At 36.5% G+C, this 15,037-nt stretch overlaps 1 protein-coding gene across 1 annotated transcript in view; it reads right to left on the bottom strand.

The window, feature by feature from the left end:
* CERT1 (ceramide transporter 1) overlaps window positions 1-15,037 on the bottom strand; it is an 80,879-nt gene that overhangs the window by 20,527 nt on the left and 45,315 nt on the right. The window contains 5 exon segments of the mRNA XM_005431759.2: window positions 2,784-2,941; window positions 8,318-8,360; window positions 8,362-8,372; window positions 9,360-9,498; window positions 10,289-10,396. Of these exon segments, the coding sequence (XP_005431816.1) occupies window positions 2,784-2,941; window positions 8,318-8,360; window positions 8,362-8,372; window positions 9,360-9,498; window positions 10,289-10,396 (459 nt within the window).

The raw sequence follows: 15,037 nt of genomic DNA, 5'->3' as shown, positions 1-15,037 counted from the left end.
GGCTCTGCAGAGGGATCTGGACAGGCTGATCATGGGCTGAGGGCCATGGTGTGAGGTTCAACAAGGCCCAGTGCTGGGTCCTGCCCTTGGGTCACACCAACCCCAGGCAGCTCCACAGGCTGGGGCAGAGTGGCTGGAAAGGACCTGGGGTTGCTGCTGACAGGAGCTGGACATGAGCCAGGCTGTGCCCAGGTGGCCAAGAAGGCCAATGGCATCCTGGCCTGGATCAGCAATGGTGTGGCCAGCAGGAGCAGGGCAGGGATTGTCCCCCTGTACTGGGCATTGGTGAGGCCACACCTGGAATCCTGTGTTCAGTTCTGGGACCCTCAATTCAGGAAGAACATCGAGATGCTGTCCAGAGAAGAGCAATGGAGTTGATGGAGTGTCTGGAGCACAACTCCTGTGAGGAGTGTGGCTGAGGGAGCTGGGGCTGTCTAGTTGGAAAAAAGGAAGCTCAGGGAAGACATCATCGCTCTCTACAAGTGCCTGGAATGAGGCTGTAGCCAGGTGGGGTTGGTCTTTCCTCCCAGGTAACAAGCACAAGCAGAAGAGGAAACAGTCTCAAGCTGCAGCAGGGGAGGGCTAGACTGCATATCAGGAGGAAGTTCTTCACTGAAAGGGGAGACAAGCATTGGGACAGACCGCCCTGCTCTGGCAAGCGGTGGTATCACTGAGCCTGGCAATGTTAAAAGAGGTGCAGATGTGGCAGTCAGGGACATGGTTTATTGGTGGACCTGGAAGGGTTAGGTTAGCCATTGGACTTGATAAGGTTTGAAACCTTTTCCAACCTTAATGATTTTACGACTCTAGGTAGAGGAGCCTACAGGGAAGGAATGAAGTTGAGCTCGGGAAAAGGGGCAAGACAACTTATTCTACTGTTTGTCCTTCTGTCTCCCATTAACTTCCCATTATCTGAATAGGTGGTGAGCATTTCACTCTCTGCCAAGGCTATCCCACAAGTCTAGTTATTGCATCCAAGAAAAAATCTCCTCTTCCAAAAGGTGAGCAAAGGGAGGAATACAAAGTAATGACTTTATAAACTAATGAAGGTACTTAATACCATGACTGTCCTCTAAACCCCAGAAAATGTCATTGACAAATGGGCCTTTTAGAAAGCTGCAAGTCTGCCAAAGCAGAGCAAGTTGAAAACTCTCAGGTTTCAGGAGCTTTTGCACTTTTAATTCCTGGGAAAAGAAGTCAAAAGGAGTTTGTGAGCCCCTTTAAAATGTACTTACTCATGCTGTATGAGATATTAGTCCCATGAGAAACCAAGTGAAATTGAGCCTTGAATTTGCTTCTCCCACAAGTGCTTTAAAGCTAGTTCACAAGACAACACAAAAAGTGACAAAACCCAAACCTAAATAATTTCAAGCTATATTTTAACATATTATTCCTTATTAAAATATACTGAAGTACAGGCAAGAAAAACATGCTCTAAGGAAAGTCTCATCAACACAAATGAAGAGTATTTGTCCAGCACAGTGGAGGCTTTTACTGTGGCATCTAACAGTATCCTTCTGATATGCTTAATAAACTAATAAAGAAATTGAGCCAGTCTCCTCAAAGTTTACAGGAGAAGACTGAAAAATAAGCATCAGATACTGGAAGAAAACTTACTCCGACAGAATATAAGGCAAAATTTTTCACTCTAATAACAGATGAGGAGCAGACTTGCATAGAAGAGCTGGGCTGTCTACAGCCTTGATAAAGCCCTGAGCAACCTGGTCTGACTCAAACTGTCCTTACTTTAAGATGAAGGTTAGAGCAAGAGAGAGCTCTTGAGGACTCTATCCAACCTGAACTCCCCAATGACCTTATAAACAGGCTTCATATCTTGGACCTACTGTAATTCTTCCAATGCTCAGCTGAACCAGTAAAGAATTGTTGACAGAAGTCACAACACAGTGACACAGAGCCAGGCCTTTGACATATGCACAAACAATACAGAAGACAGGTTCAAGGATTCAAATATGTCTGGATATGTTCACTCTTTGAAAAGTGTATCAATAAACAGAGTAAGATTTGATACATGGTATATGTGACATCAAAACATGGAAGGAGAACAGAAGGACAGCTGCAGTGCACACCAGCCAGCAATGGCAGGATTCTAAAAATTAAAGCCTGAATTCCAACCTGCCATGCCTCCAACAACAGATCTCAGACAAGAAGACACTGCTCCTTTAGAGCTGTTACACTGGTTGAGTAGGTTCAGAATGGACTATCACTGCCTAGAATAACAGATACTCTAACACGACACAGAAGATTTAACCGGTTAGTATAAAGTATAACTTAATCTCACTAGTCTCCTAGAGGACAGTGAAATAATTTTATCTTGAGGAGACATATAAAGTTAGAATTGGTTGTTCTCCCCAGTGTTATCACCACCTTTTATTGTACTATAACATTTCAGAGACTTGAACATCATTTTGCATCCACAGACAACTAAGTCTATGTCAGAATGCTGTAAGCAATACACTTACTGCTATGAGATAATTTCAGATTCTTTACAGATATAAAGACTATAGGAGTACTATCTGAATAAGTGCTGTGAAAAAAAGACTACGATGAAAGAGCTACTATATCACCACTATATCACCACTCAGAACAAGGCTCCTTAACATTTTATATGGTTAATAATTTAAGTACCTGAAATTAATAAATGCTGTATATAAAAATAGAAGCAGTTATTTGAGTACAGAAGTTAGTAATAGCTTATTTGAAATTTCAATTTGAAGCTAAAGAAACTTTTTTTTTCAACAAAAGTAAAAGGAAAATGATCTTACCTTATCTAGCCTTTTTTGCCAGCTTTCTTCACGTTTTACCATGAGTTCAATACAATGAGAGAGTGTAGCAAGGATTCCAGCAGTAGTTGCCTTGAAAGTTATAGCTTCTCCTTTAAAGTCTATGCCATTAATTCCTTTGGGTGTCACATGTGGAAACACTAAAAACACATATATGAGATCACTGATAGCTGCCCTTAATCAAATAAGCACTTCACATGGATGTATTATATTTGAAGACAACAGACAGGCTACAAAGTTAATTTAAAAATAAAATTCTGAAGTGATAATAATGTCCACAGTTATCCACAGGATAAAGAAAAATATTCAAAAGGCGAAACAGATCCTTGCAGCTTCATCTTGCTACACTGTATTTCAAGCCTGCTTGTAATGCTGTATTACTCTGCACTCTGCAAATCATGTGGGTGGAGGGAGTGGTAATAGTTTGTAACAATAGCAGTTTGACAGCTTGAAATGGGGCCTAATTAACACAGAGCAACCTTAAAACGTATCAGACTCAGCACTGAGAAAGGAACAATTTCAAAATGTCATCAAATCCAAAATGTATAATTCAAGGTTCTTTTAAGCATATAATTACAAATTTTAAAACCTAAAAGTAAAAAGGTATAAGATAAAAGCATCAAATGTGCTGAATTTTCCAAGTACTGTGAGTTTTACAGTTCCAAGAACTGCTTCATGCTGTCAACCAGGCCATCTGTTGCTAAGGCTATTTAAACAAGTCATTTAAAATGTGTGCAAAAAAAAGTACCTATTATATGTCACACTGGTACGTAGGTTGACATAATAACATATCAAGCACTGCACATGAATGTCAGAAAATATTACAAAGCAGAAGTAACACAAGTTGAAGCTGACTGAACCCAGCAAGTTAAAGTAACTCCTGCTATTGCCAAAGAGCAAGCTCATGACTTATAACCTGGACTGACATAATTTTTTCCTCCAGTCTGTCAGTTTGTCAACATATGACTTTTACAGTTTAAAAAGTACCAATTAATTTTTGAGTAAGTTTATTTGTCTACAAGAGTAAAGCAGAAGTTTCAAGCAGTTCCATTCTGTAATGACAGAGCAGTGTCTGCACTTAGGGAATGGAAAGCAATCATCACATGGCCTTCAACAGTGGTTTGAGTCTCTCAAGGTTTTACATGTCCCCCTTTCGGAAGGAATCAAACTCTTTTTCAAATGAGTAATTACAGACTACACACAACTCCAAATACCTCAAGAAGCAGACATACTATGGTAGAATACAACCTTTTTTTTTTAATGTTAATCAGGAACATTCCCTAAAAGATAAAAATGATGGGGGCTGGAAGAAAAGAAAAAGAAAAGCAAGAGAACGAAAAACCTATTTCAGAAATGATAATGAGCAGACCAGCTCTCCCTCCCCAACAGCTGCAGAGGAAACACAGAGGGGACTGACACTGACAGTGGCATAAACTGGCAAAGAGTGTCTCCACTGAAAATAATTAAAATTATACAAGAACTTTGCCCATAATACTTCACAACTGAAAAAGATGGTTTCACACTAATAATTCCTCCTGCTGGTGTAGGCTATGTTCACATGCAGGCTTAACAGCACAGCTATAATGCTTGCAGATGTGATTTTTCTCTCTTACTTAGGAAATATGCAGACATGCTGAAGAAACTGCCGCTAGCTGCAACACTACATAAATAATTTCAGAAATCTCTGCAGTAGAATTTAAGGGAAATACAGCAACACAGCTTAATTGTACTTTTTGTACCTTTCGAGGTCTCAGCCACATCTTATTAACACTTCCATAGAGTCCTAAGCCATTCTTTAATGACTAGTCTCAGATGAAGAGCTGCAGACTTAAAGTCAGTGGCCAGATTTTTTCAGTCATTACAATTATGGGCAAAAATGAACATCTTGCAGAAGATTTTTAAAATTTTTTAAAAGAGATGGTCACTCAACTAATTCCTTATGATGGATACAAGTATTTTGATTCATTCCTAATCACAGCAAGTATCTGTCTTTCTGAAGCATGTAGGGAGATGACCTCAACCCTCACCTCAGGAACAACTGAGCTTTGGCATTTTACAAATACTTGTGAGAAGATTTTCTAATTGGAGAAACCAAACATATTTCTGATTCCATTTCTACACTTTTTTTCATGTCAGCTCCAAATTGATTATTTCAAAATTAAACCAGACATCTGGAGATCTATGTTTAAAGGTAAAGACTAATAGGAAAGGGTTCTTACTATTGCAACTGCTCTTTGGTTATCAAACTGCATGCCGTCAACTGAAAAAAGCAGGATAATTTTGTCTCCCACCCTAACTTCAATTTCAACATCTTCCAAGCAGTTCATTTTTCATTATCCCATCTATGCTCTATTTCTGACTTGCTTTCTCTTTTGTTTCATAAAAGGAATTCTTCATACCATTCTTTAACTTTCAATAGCTCTTTAGCTTTTCTCTCCTAGACCTTTGTGTCTGTTAGGATAGGTGTTTCCCTTCTTGTTCCCAAGATTCTGCTAGTAACACCTTCCCACTATTTGATCAAATCTGTTTTCCAGCGAAACATGAAAGTATTCTAAAGAGAGTAAGTAGAAAGATGTTCTTCCATTTTTTTCCATTTTATGCTCCCTTTACACATTATGTCATTTAAGTAACTCTAAGTGAAAAACAAATATTTGTGTTCATGTCCATTTCTTGATGTCTACTGTAGTTATCCTCTGTGGATTGCAATAGGATCAATATGATTAGTTTTCCTTTAAGAACAACTCCAGCTTTTCAACAATATTTTGGAAAATATTTTTCCTCCATTCAAAGCACAAAAATCCAACATAAATCTCAGCTGTAATTTACATCAAATTTCTCTTCTTCAGCCTTTGTACCACTTCCATCTTTATAGTTCCAGTACAATAGACATCTTCCATATTCAAGGGGGCTCCTTAAGTAGGTTACTCCTGCTCTTCCTATTCTTAGAAAATTTAAATCTAAATATGTTCTCTTTCCTGAGGGGATGAATGGGAACACTTAGAGATCAAGATTCTACATTCCTGAATATAAGATCCCAATGGGCAAATAGGCATCAGCCAGACACCATACCTTGGTGTTTTATATAAAATTTTTACAGTTCCAACTACCAGATCTTGTAATTGGAAGGTGCCCAATATATTTAAACAACTTCATAGTACTCTACCTACCTCTTCACCTAAAGATACTATAGAACACAGAAAAGAGAAAGCCTCTCTATCCAAATAATCTTTAGAGCAGTACACCAATGTCCATATTTACATTAACTTTCTCCTCCCACACAGAGAACAAATTGCAAAAGTCAAGTTGAATATGGCCCCTTAAGTCAGTATTAAATCTAATAATTTGAACTTTAGATGGGTGCACTAGTAGTTTGAACAGTATGCTTAAACATTTCATCATATCATAGTAAGCTAAATTAAGAGGTTGAACCAATGCCTCACTTCCTTAACCACTGAGAGGAGAACCATCTCAGAATAAACAGGCAACCACTTGTAAGCTACGGTTAAGAAGATTGTTGGAGTCCTTCCAGGATGAGATAGAAATTTCAGCAAGAGAATCTGAAATTTGAGAAACCAAATTTTAACAGCTGATCTGAGGCTAAGCTTTAGAAAGGGTGTAGTTCAAGATAAATCTTTCATTGCCAGTTCAGTCTGTATTTTTTTCTGCCCAATACATGAGCATGGCTGTCTCAACCTGAGACATCTACTTCCCCCATTGTATCACTTTTAATTCCACTTTAAGACAGAGAGTCTAATTATTCATTTCTAATCAAGCTTTGCAGCACTCAGCTACTAAATATTTAATTAATTTAGCCATTAGAAATCAGACTGCGACACAGAAAAATTGAAAAGGGGATAAATATTTTCATAGAAATAATTGTTGGAAAGTAAATTTAATGGAATACAGGACTCATCTGGAATTAGAAGTTCTGCAAAATGCAAGGGGTTGCAGAATTATTTCCTGTAGGGAGCTATAGTAAGTGAGTTTATACAGGTATCCATAACACCAAGTATCAATTTCTTAGCATGTAAGTTCCCAAAAGCTTGATGACCAGCTCCATTAAAAATACAGACTTTCCTAATGACATTCCCCATAGTATATGCATATATATTACAGATGCACCAGAACAATGTAAACATGAAAAGATTTTCTACCAGTAAACTAAGCTGAAACTCCCACATGATTGTACAAAAATTGAGTTTGACAAAGACATCTCTTCCAAAATGAATCATGCAGTAAAATTAAACTCTTACTTAGCATTTGTTAAAGAAGCCTTTTTCAGTTTTCTAAAATCTAAATTAATGGTTCTTAAAAAAAAAAGTAGAGCTTCATACAGACAACAGGGTTAGTGGAACCATACACCTGCTTACACTTGCTTCAAAACTTCTGTGTTATGCTACTTAGTCTCTGAAATCAGCATTACAATCAGTAGTCAGTACAAAAATCTACTTATGTGATGAATTCTGGAAGTAACCTGAAAAGCTCCTTCCATTCCCTTTCCTTTCCTCTTCCATCACAGCACTTTTGGATATGCTTTAGAAAAAGCACTTAAATACAAGAGGGAAATACATAATACATGGGGACAAAAGCCAATTAAAAAGAAAACAGAAGACACAGAAAAGGGTTATTTTGCCCTCTATTTTCTAGGTTCTTCATGAAAGTATTCACATTTTAAAAAACATTTCTGGTGAGTACTTTGGGAGATTCCATCACACTTGAAACTGGAGGTGCAACTTCTAACCTTTGTGAATCAAGTCAAAGAAATACCTTAGGACTAACTGAATTGCCAACAAGTAGAGAGTGTAAACACTAGAATATTTCAGTCAGAAAACATGAGAAGGTCTAAGAAAAATGCAAATACAGTTTAAACGCATACACAATTTCCTCCAGACCAGAACTATCAAATTTCTCGAACAGCAAGACTTGCATAAATTCTTTACATTTGCTGTATGGGTACAGTGAGTAAAATAACTAGTTCATTTAAGATAAAAATAAATACCAGAATTCTGCTCATTATAACAATGAAAAGACAGCAAAAAAGCTCTAGAATTATGATAAATAAGAATCAGTAACAGTGATGTCTAAACCATTCCACAGCCATAGTACTTGTGAAAACCATTGGGGGACATCCCTAAGTGGAAAAGCACTGAACTCCCGCAAACTCCTAAAGCAGGTAACACTTGCAATAACCTGTTACAAAATCTGAGTTCCTAATATTTGAATAATGCAGCTGTTTCAAGAGAATTTTGTAGCAACAACAATTTTAGACACAGAATAGGAAATTACAGCTTGACAAACTTGCATTAGTATTTGTGTGAATTAAGAATAACTCAGAGAATCAGTAGAAGTTGCTAAAGAATTATAACGTGACTAAGAACTTCCATTCACATACACTTAAATAGCTATTCTTACCATTTTCTGCTTAGAAAAGAGCATAATACACCTGTCTTGTACCAGACGTATCACCATACCATTCATTCTAATTTTCATCACTGAAAGAATTGGGAGACACTTACGTTTTTCCTTACTGCTGTTACTGTTATGTACAAAATCTCCATCAATCTTCTACCACTAGATTTGAGAGAGAGTGTATTATGGGAGTGAGAAAGCTTTTCTTGTTCTTTGGTGTGCAAGAAAGAATTAAGACCATCTTCATGCTTAGCCAGCACTTTTTCCTGTAACAACAGTTATGACCCCTCCCCCCCTTTTGGGTTTGGTTTATCTTCTTTGATCCAAGACCACTACCAGTGTAAATGTCAATTAACAGCAGAATCTAAAATTGCTCAGCATTGAAGTTTAGTACTCAATTCTCTGGTGAGAGCAACATACTTTGGTGTTACAAGTGGATAAGTAGGAACCATGATCCAGTACCTATCTAATCTTCTACACTGGAAAGTTAAAAAAAAAGTGGAATTGCACTTCTCTGGCGTTTTATTGCTACAGAAAGTTTCACACTGCCAGAACAAACACAGGGATGAATATAAATGCCCCAGCAGAGTGCAGAGATACAGTGATGAGCTGTGCTCTGGTATAAGCAATTCAGAGATATGTAGGCATCCACATTGTAGTCTAGTATGGTCTCAAGTGTGCATTCAGTGCTCTATTTCCAGCCAATACACCTCAGAAGCATTACTTAAGGCAGCACTTTTCACTTTTTAAAGTATATTGTTTCTATCAAAACTAATATCCCATTTATTTTTCAAAATAACAGGTAAGAGACAGCAATAAATTTAATCCGTGAGAGTTAGCAATTGGTGTTCTATAACAAAATACTTAAAAAGAGCATTGCTTTTGTACAGTTGACAGCTACAGGTTAACATCAAGCAGATTTTAAAGCAAATCTGCATTCCAAAGCAAAAATAATTAACATGCATATGCATTTATGCAAATGACTGATCCTTTACTAAACTAAATTTAGGCTACATTACTTTATTATCCTTAATTTAGGATACATTATTTTATTTATAAGACATTAAATTGTATTGTACCAGTATCAAGAGGTTTCCTCAGTAAAAAGCTACAGTCTATGGAGGGAAGAGTTTTCAGCTACAGCATTACCTTTATCCCTCTGGAGTTCGTCTTTGGAAACTGCATCTGCACAAGCATCAAAGTATTTCTGTAAAGTATCAACTTGTCTACACAAGATGTCTCTAAAGGTTTCCATTTCTGCAAGCTTCTCACGTAAGCTATGGCCCTTCTGAAAACACAAACAAAAAAAGCGTGAAATGTTTCTACATACTCAACAATAGCTTGATGCAGTATAGCTACAATTTAATTTTAAACAAGATATTTCTGCAGCTATGAAGAAAAAACTGAAGCACACTAAGGACATTTTAGATATCAGCAATTATGAAATACTGTTAATGTCAGAAGAAACCCTATCTTAGTATTCCTTACTCATTTTGTCACTGGTCTCAATGTTTTCTCTTGACTGCACCTGCTACTTCAGAGCACTCCACAAAACTTTATTAAAAAGTGAACTTACATGCTACCAGCTTTATACATATTTGCCTGAAAGCAGTCAGCTCCGGTTTATTCCCTTTTCCCTGTGCTCCAAACTTTATTCCCTTTTCTTGTGTTGTTCTTTTCCTGCTCTCCCAGAAGTACAGCACACTCAGTTCATAGATTAAATATTCATATGCAGGACACAAGGAAAGCCATAATTTGTCAGGCAGGGCTATATCACACTCACTAAACTACAGAATTAGTGTTTGTTTTCATTTGGAGCACAGGATATTTGGTGAGTAAACTTGAAAAAGTTAATGAACACACTCACAAGTTTGATTTTCTTGCCACAGAAGATGACCCCTCAGTTTAAAAGGGATGATTGCGTGAGAGGCATGAGAGAGCTTCTCATATCCTCTGTATGATGGACTACTGACATTTAGTTTTTTTTCTATAATTATGTGAATAAGTCTTCATACATTACTTCTTTTCCAGTTGCATGTTATTTATGCATGAATATTAGGAAAATTTTTTGCACCAACCTTGAATGAAGAGGCGGACGTTGCAGAGTATCCACTTGCTCCAGAGACAAGAGACACCATGGAGCCATGACGTCGCAAACTTGACTCTGATCCATAGCCAGATTCAGTCTAAAAATCAAACCACACAAAAAACTAGAGTGCTGAGGCTTTTGATAAAACAGAAATATTGAAAACAAGATTAATGCAATTTTCTCTGGAACTCACCCACTTGTTTTTTGCAGTAGAGTTTTAAATAACTCAAACTGTGCCTGCATCTAAGATGTTGATTGTAGTATCTGTGAAGTTATTATAAACTTATTTTTTATTATCAATTAATCAATTTGTAAAATAATTTGTTACCTACCATGAATTATGTGTCCCCAAAAGGACACAGCAATATATATTTAATGGTATAAAAAAGGGACAGTGTTTCATTAATTTGGTTTATGTAATTCCTAAGAAGTAACTTTCACACAGCCTATTTAAAAAACATACATTACTCTGCAATTACTTGGGGGATTAAACATGGTTCAGTCTTAAAACAATCAACTTCAGTCACTCCATCCAATAATACAAATAGTACCATTTTCTTTTTAAAAGCAACAAAATAGAAATCAAAGAAGATCAGACAATTACTTCTATCAAGTTTTTTTCCTGTTTCAGTCTTCTTCGGCAAAATTATTTATACTAGACTGAAATTAATATTTCATGAGAACAGAAGTCTACATAAAACAAGGTATGCTCAAAGTAAGAGAGAGGATAAAATAAAAGTAACTAACTAAACAATGAAAAAAGAAAAACATCTCTTTATTAGAACAACATTTAGAAGATCAAAAATAGAGTTTGACAAATTTCCTCACAAGTCAAACAGAAGCAGATACTGAGAAACCAAAGGAAAATAAACTCCTCTAAATGTTAATCTAAATTATGTGCCTGGCAAAGGAGATGTGAGCAATAAACAGAGATAGTTCAGAATAATATAAGAAATACTGTTAGCAGATGAGTTTGATCAAGTAGACAGAGACAACAGTGAAGGACTTTTGACAGAAATAAATTCTGTAGTAACACCAAAACTCCAATGGGGCAGGGAGAAAGGAGACAAAACAAATGGTATAGAACAAAGAAGAAACAATTATGAAATTCCAGTTGTTGTACATTTTATGGAAAAAGAGGGAGCTGTATAGGCTTTGAGAAGGCAGGAAAGTGTGGTTAAGTTAAAAAGCAGAGAAAAGTAAAGAGTTCTTTGAAGTGTGAGTTAAGAATTTAGGCAAAGAGGGACAAAGTATGTACGTCTGAGTTACAAGTAAGAGCTTGGGCATATGACTGCTTTATTTCAAAAGCATTTAATAAGCATAAACCTGAAGAGTCACCCAACACTTGGAAACATTTCTTTTAAAATTTCTTTTAAACACAAATATAAAAAGACTTCACTGTTTAATCAGTATTTTCAATATTTATTTAAGCATATGACACAAATTTTAAGATGACCCAATATGTTTTTGTTATAGTCAGTTTGACAGTAAAAATTCATTTAATTTTCTCTGTAACTTGTACACACTAGGAAAGATGATATAAATTCATTTTAATAGGATATGGCTTAAAAACCAGATAAATTTTAAATGTAGCCAAAATACCCACTTCACTGAGGTTAGAGTATGTTAACTAAGGATAGGAAGTGTTTTCTTATTTTGTTCTTAATGTAAGAAAAACACACCTATGCAAGACCTTGCTTTAAGCTTAAGAAGCGAAATTTCTGGATTTCTTTACTTGAGATTTAGTCAAAGCCGCACCTATATAGTCTTACTTTAGAACTTCCAAGAATATTATAAACCTGTAAGTAGAAAATCTGATGCCTTATATTCTATATCTGAATTAAATTCTTTTCTTCTGATATTATGCATACAGTCAATGCTCAGCTAATTTAGTTCACATAATAAAAGCTGAAGGCGAAAGAGAAAAACCGTACCCTTCTTTCCACATCAATATATAAGCTTGATTTTAAGGTACCTTTTCAGCAGAGTATTTATTTCTCTCATTTATGTAATTATTTTTTGTGATTATTTTTGTGCTTATGTTGTGATTATTTTTTCCACTAAATAATTTATCCATGCTACAGAATTGTACATGTAACAGCATACACGATTATATGGATACAGCTGTCAGCTTGCGAAGTCTACCAATAAAAAGGTGCAACATTATTAACTATTTGTTATCGAGAAGCAAATTCAGCAGGCATTAAGAGCAAAATGAACAGCACACAGCATGAGTTTGTACAATCAAAAGCATGTACATCTACAGATCACGTTCAAAAGACTGTGTCAGACAATTATATCTGAACAGTCAAAAGGAAAAAAAATAAAATTACATTGAGAATACTTATTTTTCACAAGAACCAGAAAATAAGTACTCATTTCTAACTGCTGCATAGACAAGCCATCCCGCTCACAGCAGACACATGCAGGCAGATGAACACAAACAAAGAAAGCATGAATCGTGCAAAGCCCCACCATTCTACTACCGCAACATCTAAACGAGAGCAGGTCACTGCCGCATTTATGTCTTGCAAAGCAGATCATCGTTAACTAATCACTGCAGAAATAATAATTTACATTGAGAAGAGAAATGTAGACAAAGTTTCTTCTGTTTATACAAATTTTAATTTCCCAAGATAAAAACTGGAAAAGCTGGTAGAGTTCATATGATAGAAATCAACAGTCTCTGCTTGAAAACAAAATTACTTGTAGAAGTCGTATCAATTCATACCATCAAGCACGAATACCAAATTGCCATGCTCGGTAAAAAGATGCAGTTCTTTGAAATTCCATGCATACATCACAGCTTCAAAGCTACATTAAAATTGGCATTTGATAGTAATTGCAACACCTTCAGCTTTCTAAAGCAATGCACAAAATCCATTAATCCTTTTGTTACAACAGACAAGAGGAAAGAGCCACATGATCCAAAGCTTCATGTGATCCTTTAACTGGAGTAGATGCTAGTATCAGCAACAAGACAGTACGTCAGAAAAGTTGCTTTCAATAAAAAAAGCTAAGTATTTGCAGAATCATATTGCAGATCTCTGTAACTGCTTGCACGGATCCTTAAGTGGAAAATAATACCCTTGAATAAAGCACAGACTCACAGTGAAGTTCTCCCATTTAAAAAATCAAATAAAGCAAATTATTCTCACATGTCTTCAGGGAATTCTTTTGATTTTGTCTCAATATGCATCTGTGAAGCACTTCAATGTACGTTTGTTCACCAAGGCAGATATATTCAGTTAGCATTATAAATTATTTATTATTTTACATAACACAACCAGCAGGCAGCTCCTCCCTCTAAGGCATACAGCTCACTCAGAAGGTAATGGAACAGATAGTAGGACTCAGCAACTCTAATCTCATTCTCTACATATCTGTGAAAATACACTCAATTGCACTCAAACATCCAAGAGATCAAGCCACAATATCTTATGAAAAACCCCAGAAGATAGAAAAGGTAGTAACACAAAAGAGCTGGAAGGTACTACGTAAAGCTTCGTGGAACATAAGCAGATAAGCTCTATAAAACAACTGTGTTCCAAAGGCAATTTTTAGACTTGTTGCAAATGCTTCAGAAAGATGGGTTAGTGCATGGATGAGCCAAGGCAGAGCTACCTAGGAAACTATTGCAGACAGTAAGAACACAACAGACACTACACTTTGGGCAGTATAGGATGCATTTCTGAGGACTGAAATTAAAGATATAATTATCATGGGTCTGTAGGTCTGATTTTTCAATTGCTCTGAAGCTGCTGACAATGGAAATTTAAGGTTGCAAAACTAAGGTGGTAGTTAGCAGGAAGGCAGAGGTAAAAATTCCAGAATCCAAGTCAGGGCAGCTGGATAGTGATTCCCCACCCACAGCACTCCCAAGCAGAGTGCAGATGACTATTTAAAAGGAAAGAGCTTCTAATCTGACCTTTTTTTGCAACTGCAAAAACAAGGAAAGACATGTAGACCTAACTTTCCTCCAGCAGTGACATATGTTGGAATTCCATAGTAAACACTCAGGTTATGTTCACAGGAGGAATCCCCAGGAATTCCAAATTCAAAAACACATATAAAAATAAAACTCTTCACTGAGCAGAAGTATCAAAATCTAAACTGACAATAATTGCAACATTTAGTGTACTTAGTAATAAAACTAAAGCAGTTTGTAATCCTGGGTCATGGGACTATGAGCAAGTCTGGAAGAGGATACATTTATCCCTTCCGTCAATCTGGGCTGTCAGGAAAGGGACAAGTAAAGTCTGTACTGTAGTACAAGAATTAATAAATGCCATTCTGTTAGACACCGGCAGAAAAAGCACTGATGCTTTGGCATCAGTTCCCAATGCACTAAAGGAAGTGTTGTTACTTGTTTCCATGCTCTGAAAGCTAGTGGATTTTAAAGAATTAATTAATTCCATTACATATTGTCTGGCTAGCACTTGTGCAACTCTGCCTTTAAAAAAAAGAACAGTTATGATCCCAAGTGAAAGCAGTAGTCACATCGGTATTTTTAGCAGTCGTACAAAATTGCATAATAGTTATATTAAATATTATTACATCATCACAATGTATAAAATTCAAAAGGGAGTGTTGCCAGGGTTAAGTGCTAACTAAGGCAGATGACCCAGGCAGATGAGCAGTAGGAAAAACTGCTGCAGGGGTCCAAGAACTGGCTCTTCCATGGAGCATCCACTAGGTGGGAGGGAAAGCCTGTGCTTCGCAGGGACTGAGCATGTAG

Source organism: Geospiza fortis, unplaced genomic scaffold (assembly GCF_000277835.1).
Source record: "Geospiza fortis unplaced genomic scaffold, GeoFor_1.0 scaffold246, whole genome shotgun sequence".
NCBI classification, from domain to species: domain Eukaryota; kingdom Metazoa; phylum Chordata; class Aves; order Passeriformes; family Thraupidae; genus Geospiza; species Geospiza fortis.
Note: the sequence above shows the minus strand (reverse complement) of the source record. Positions and strands in the feature narration are given on the sequence as shown.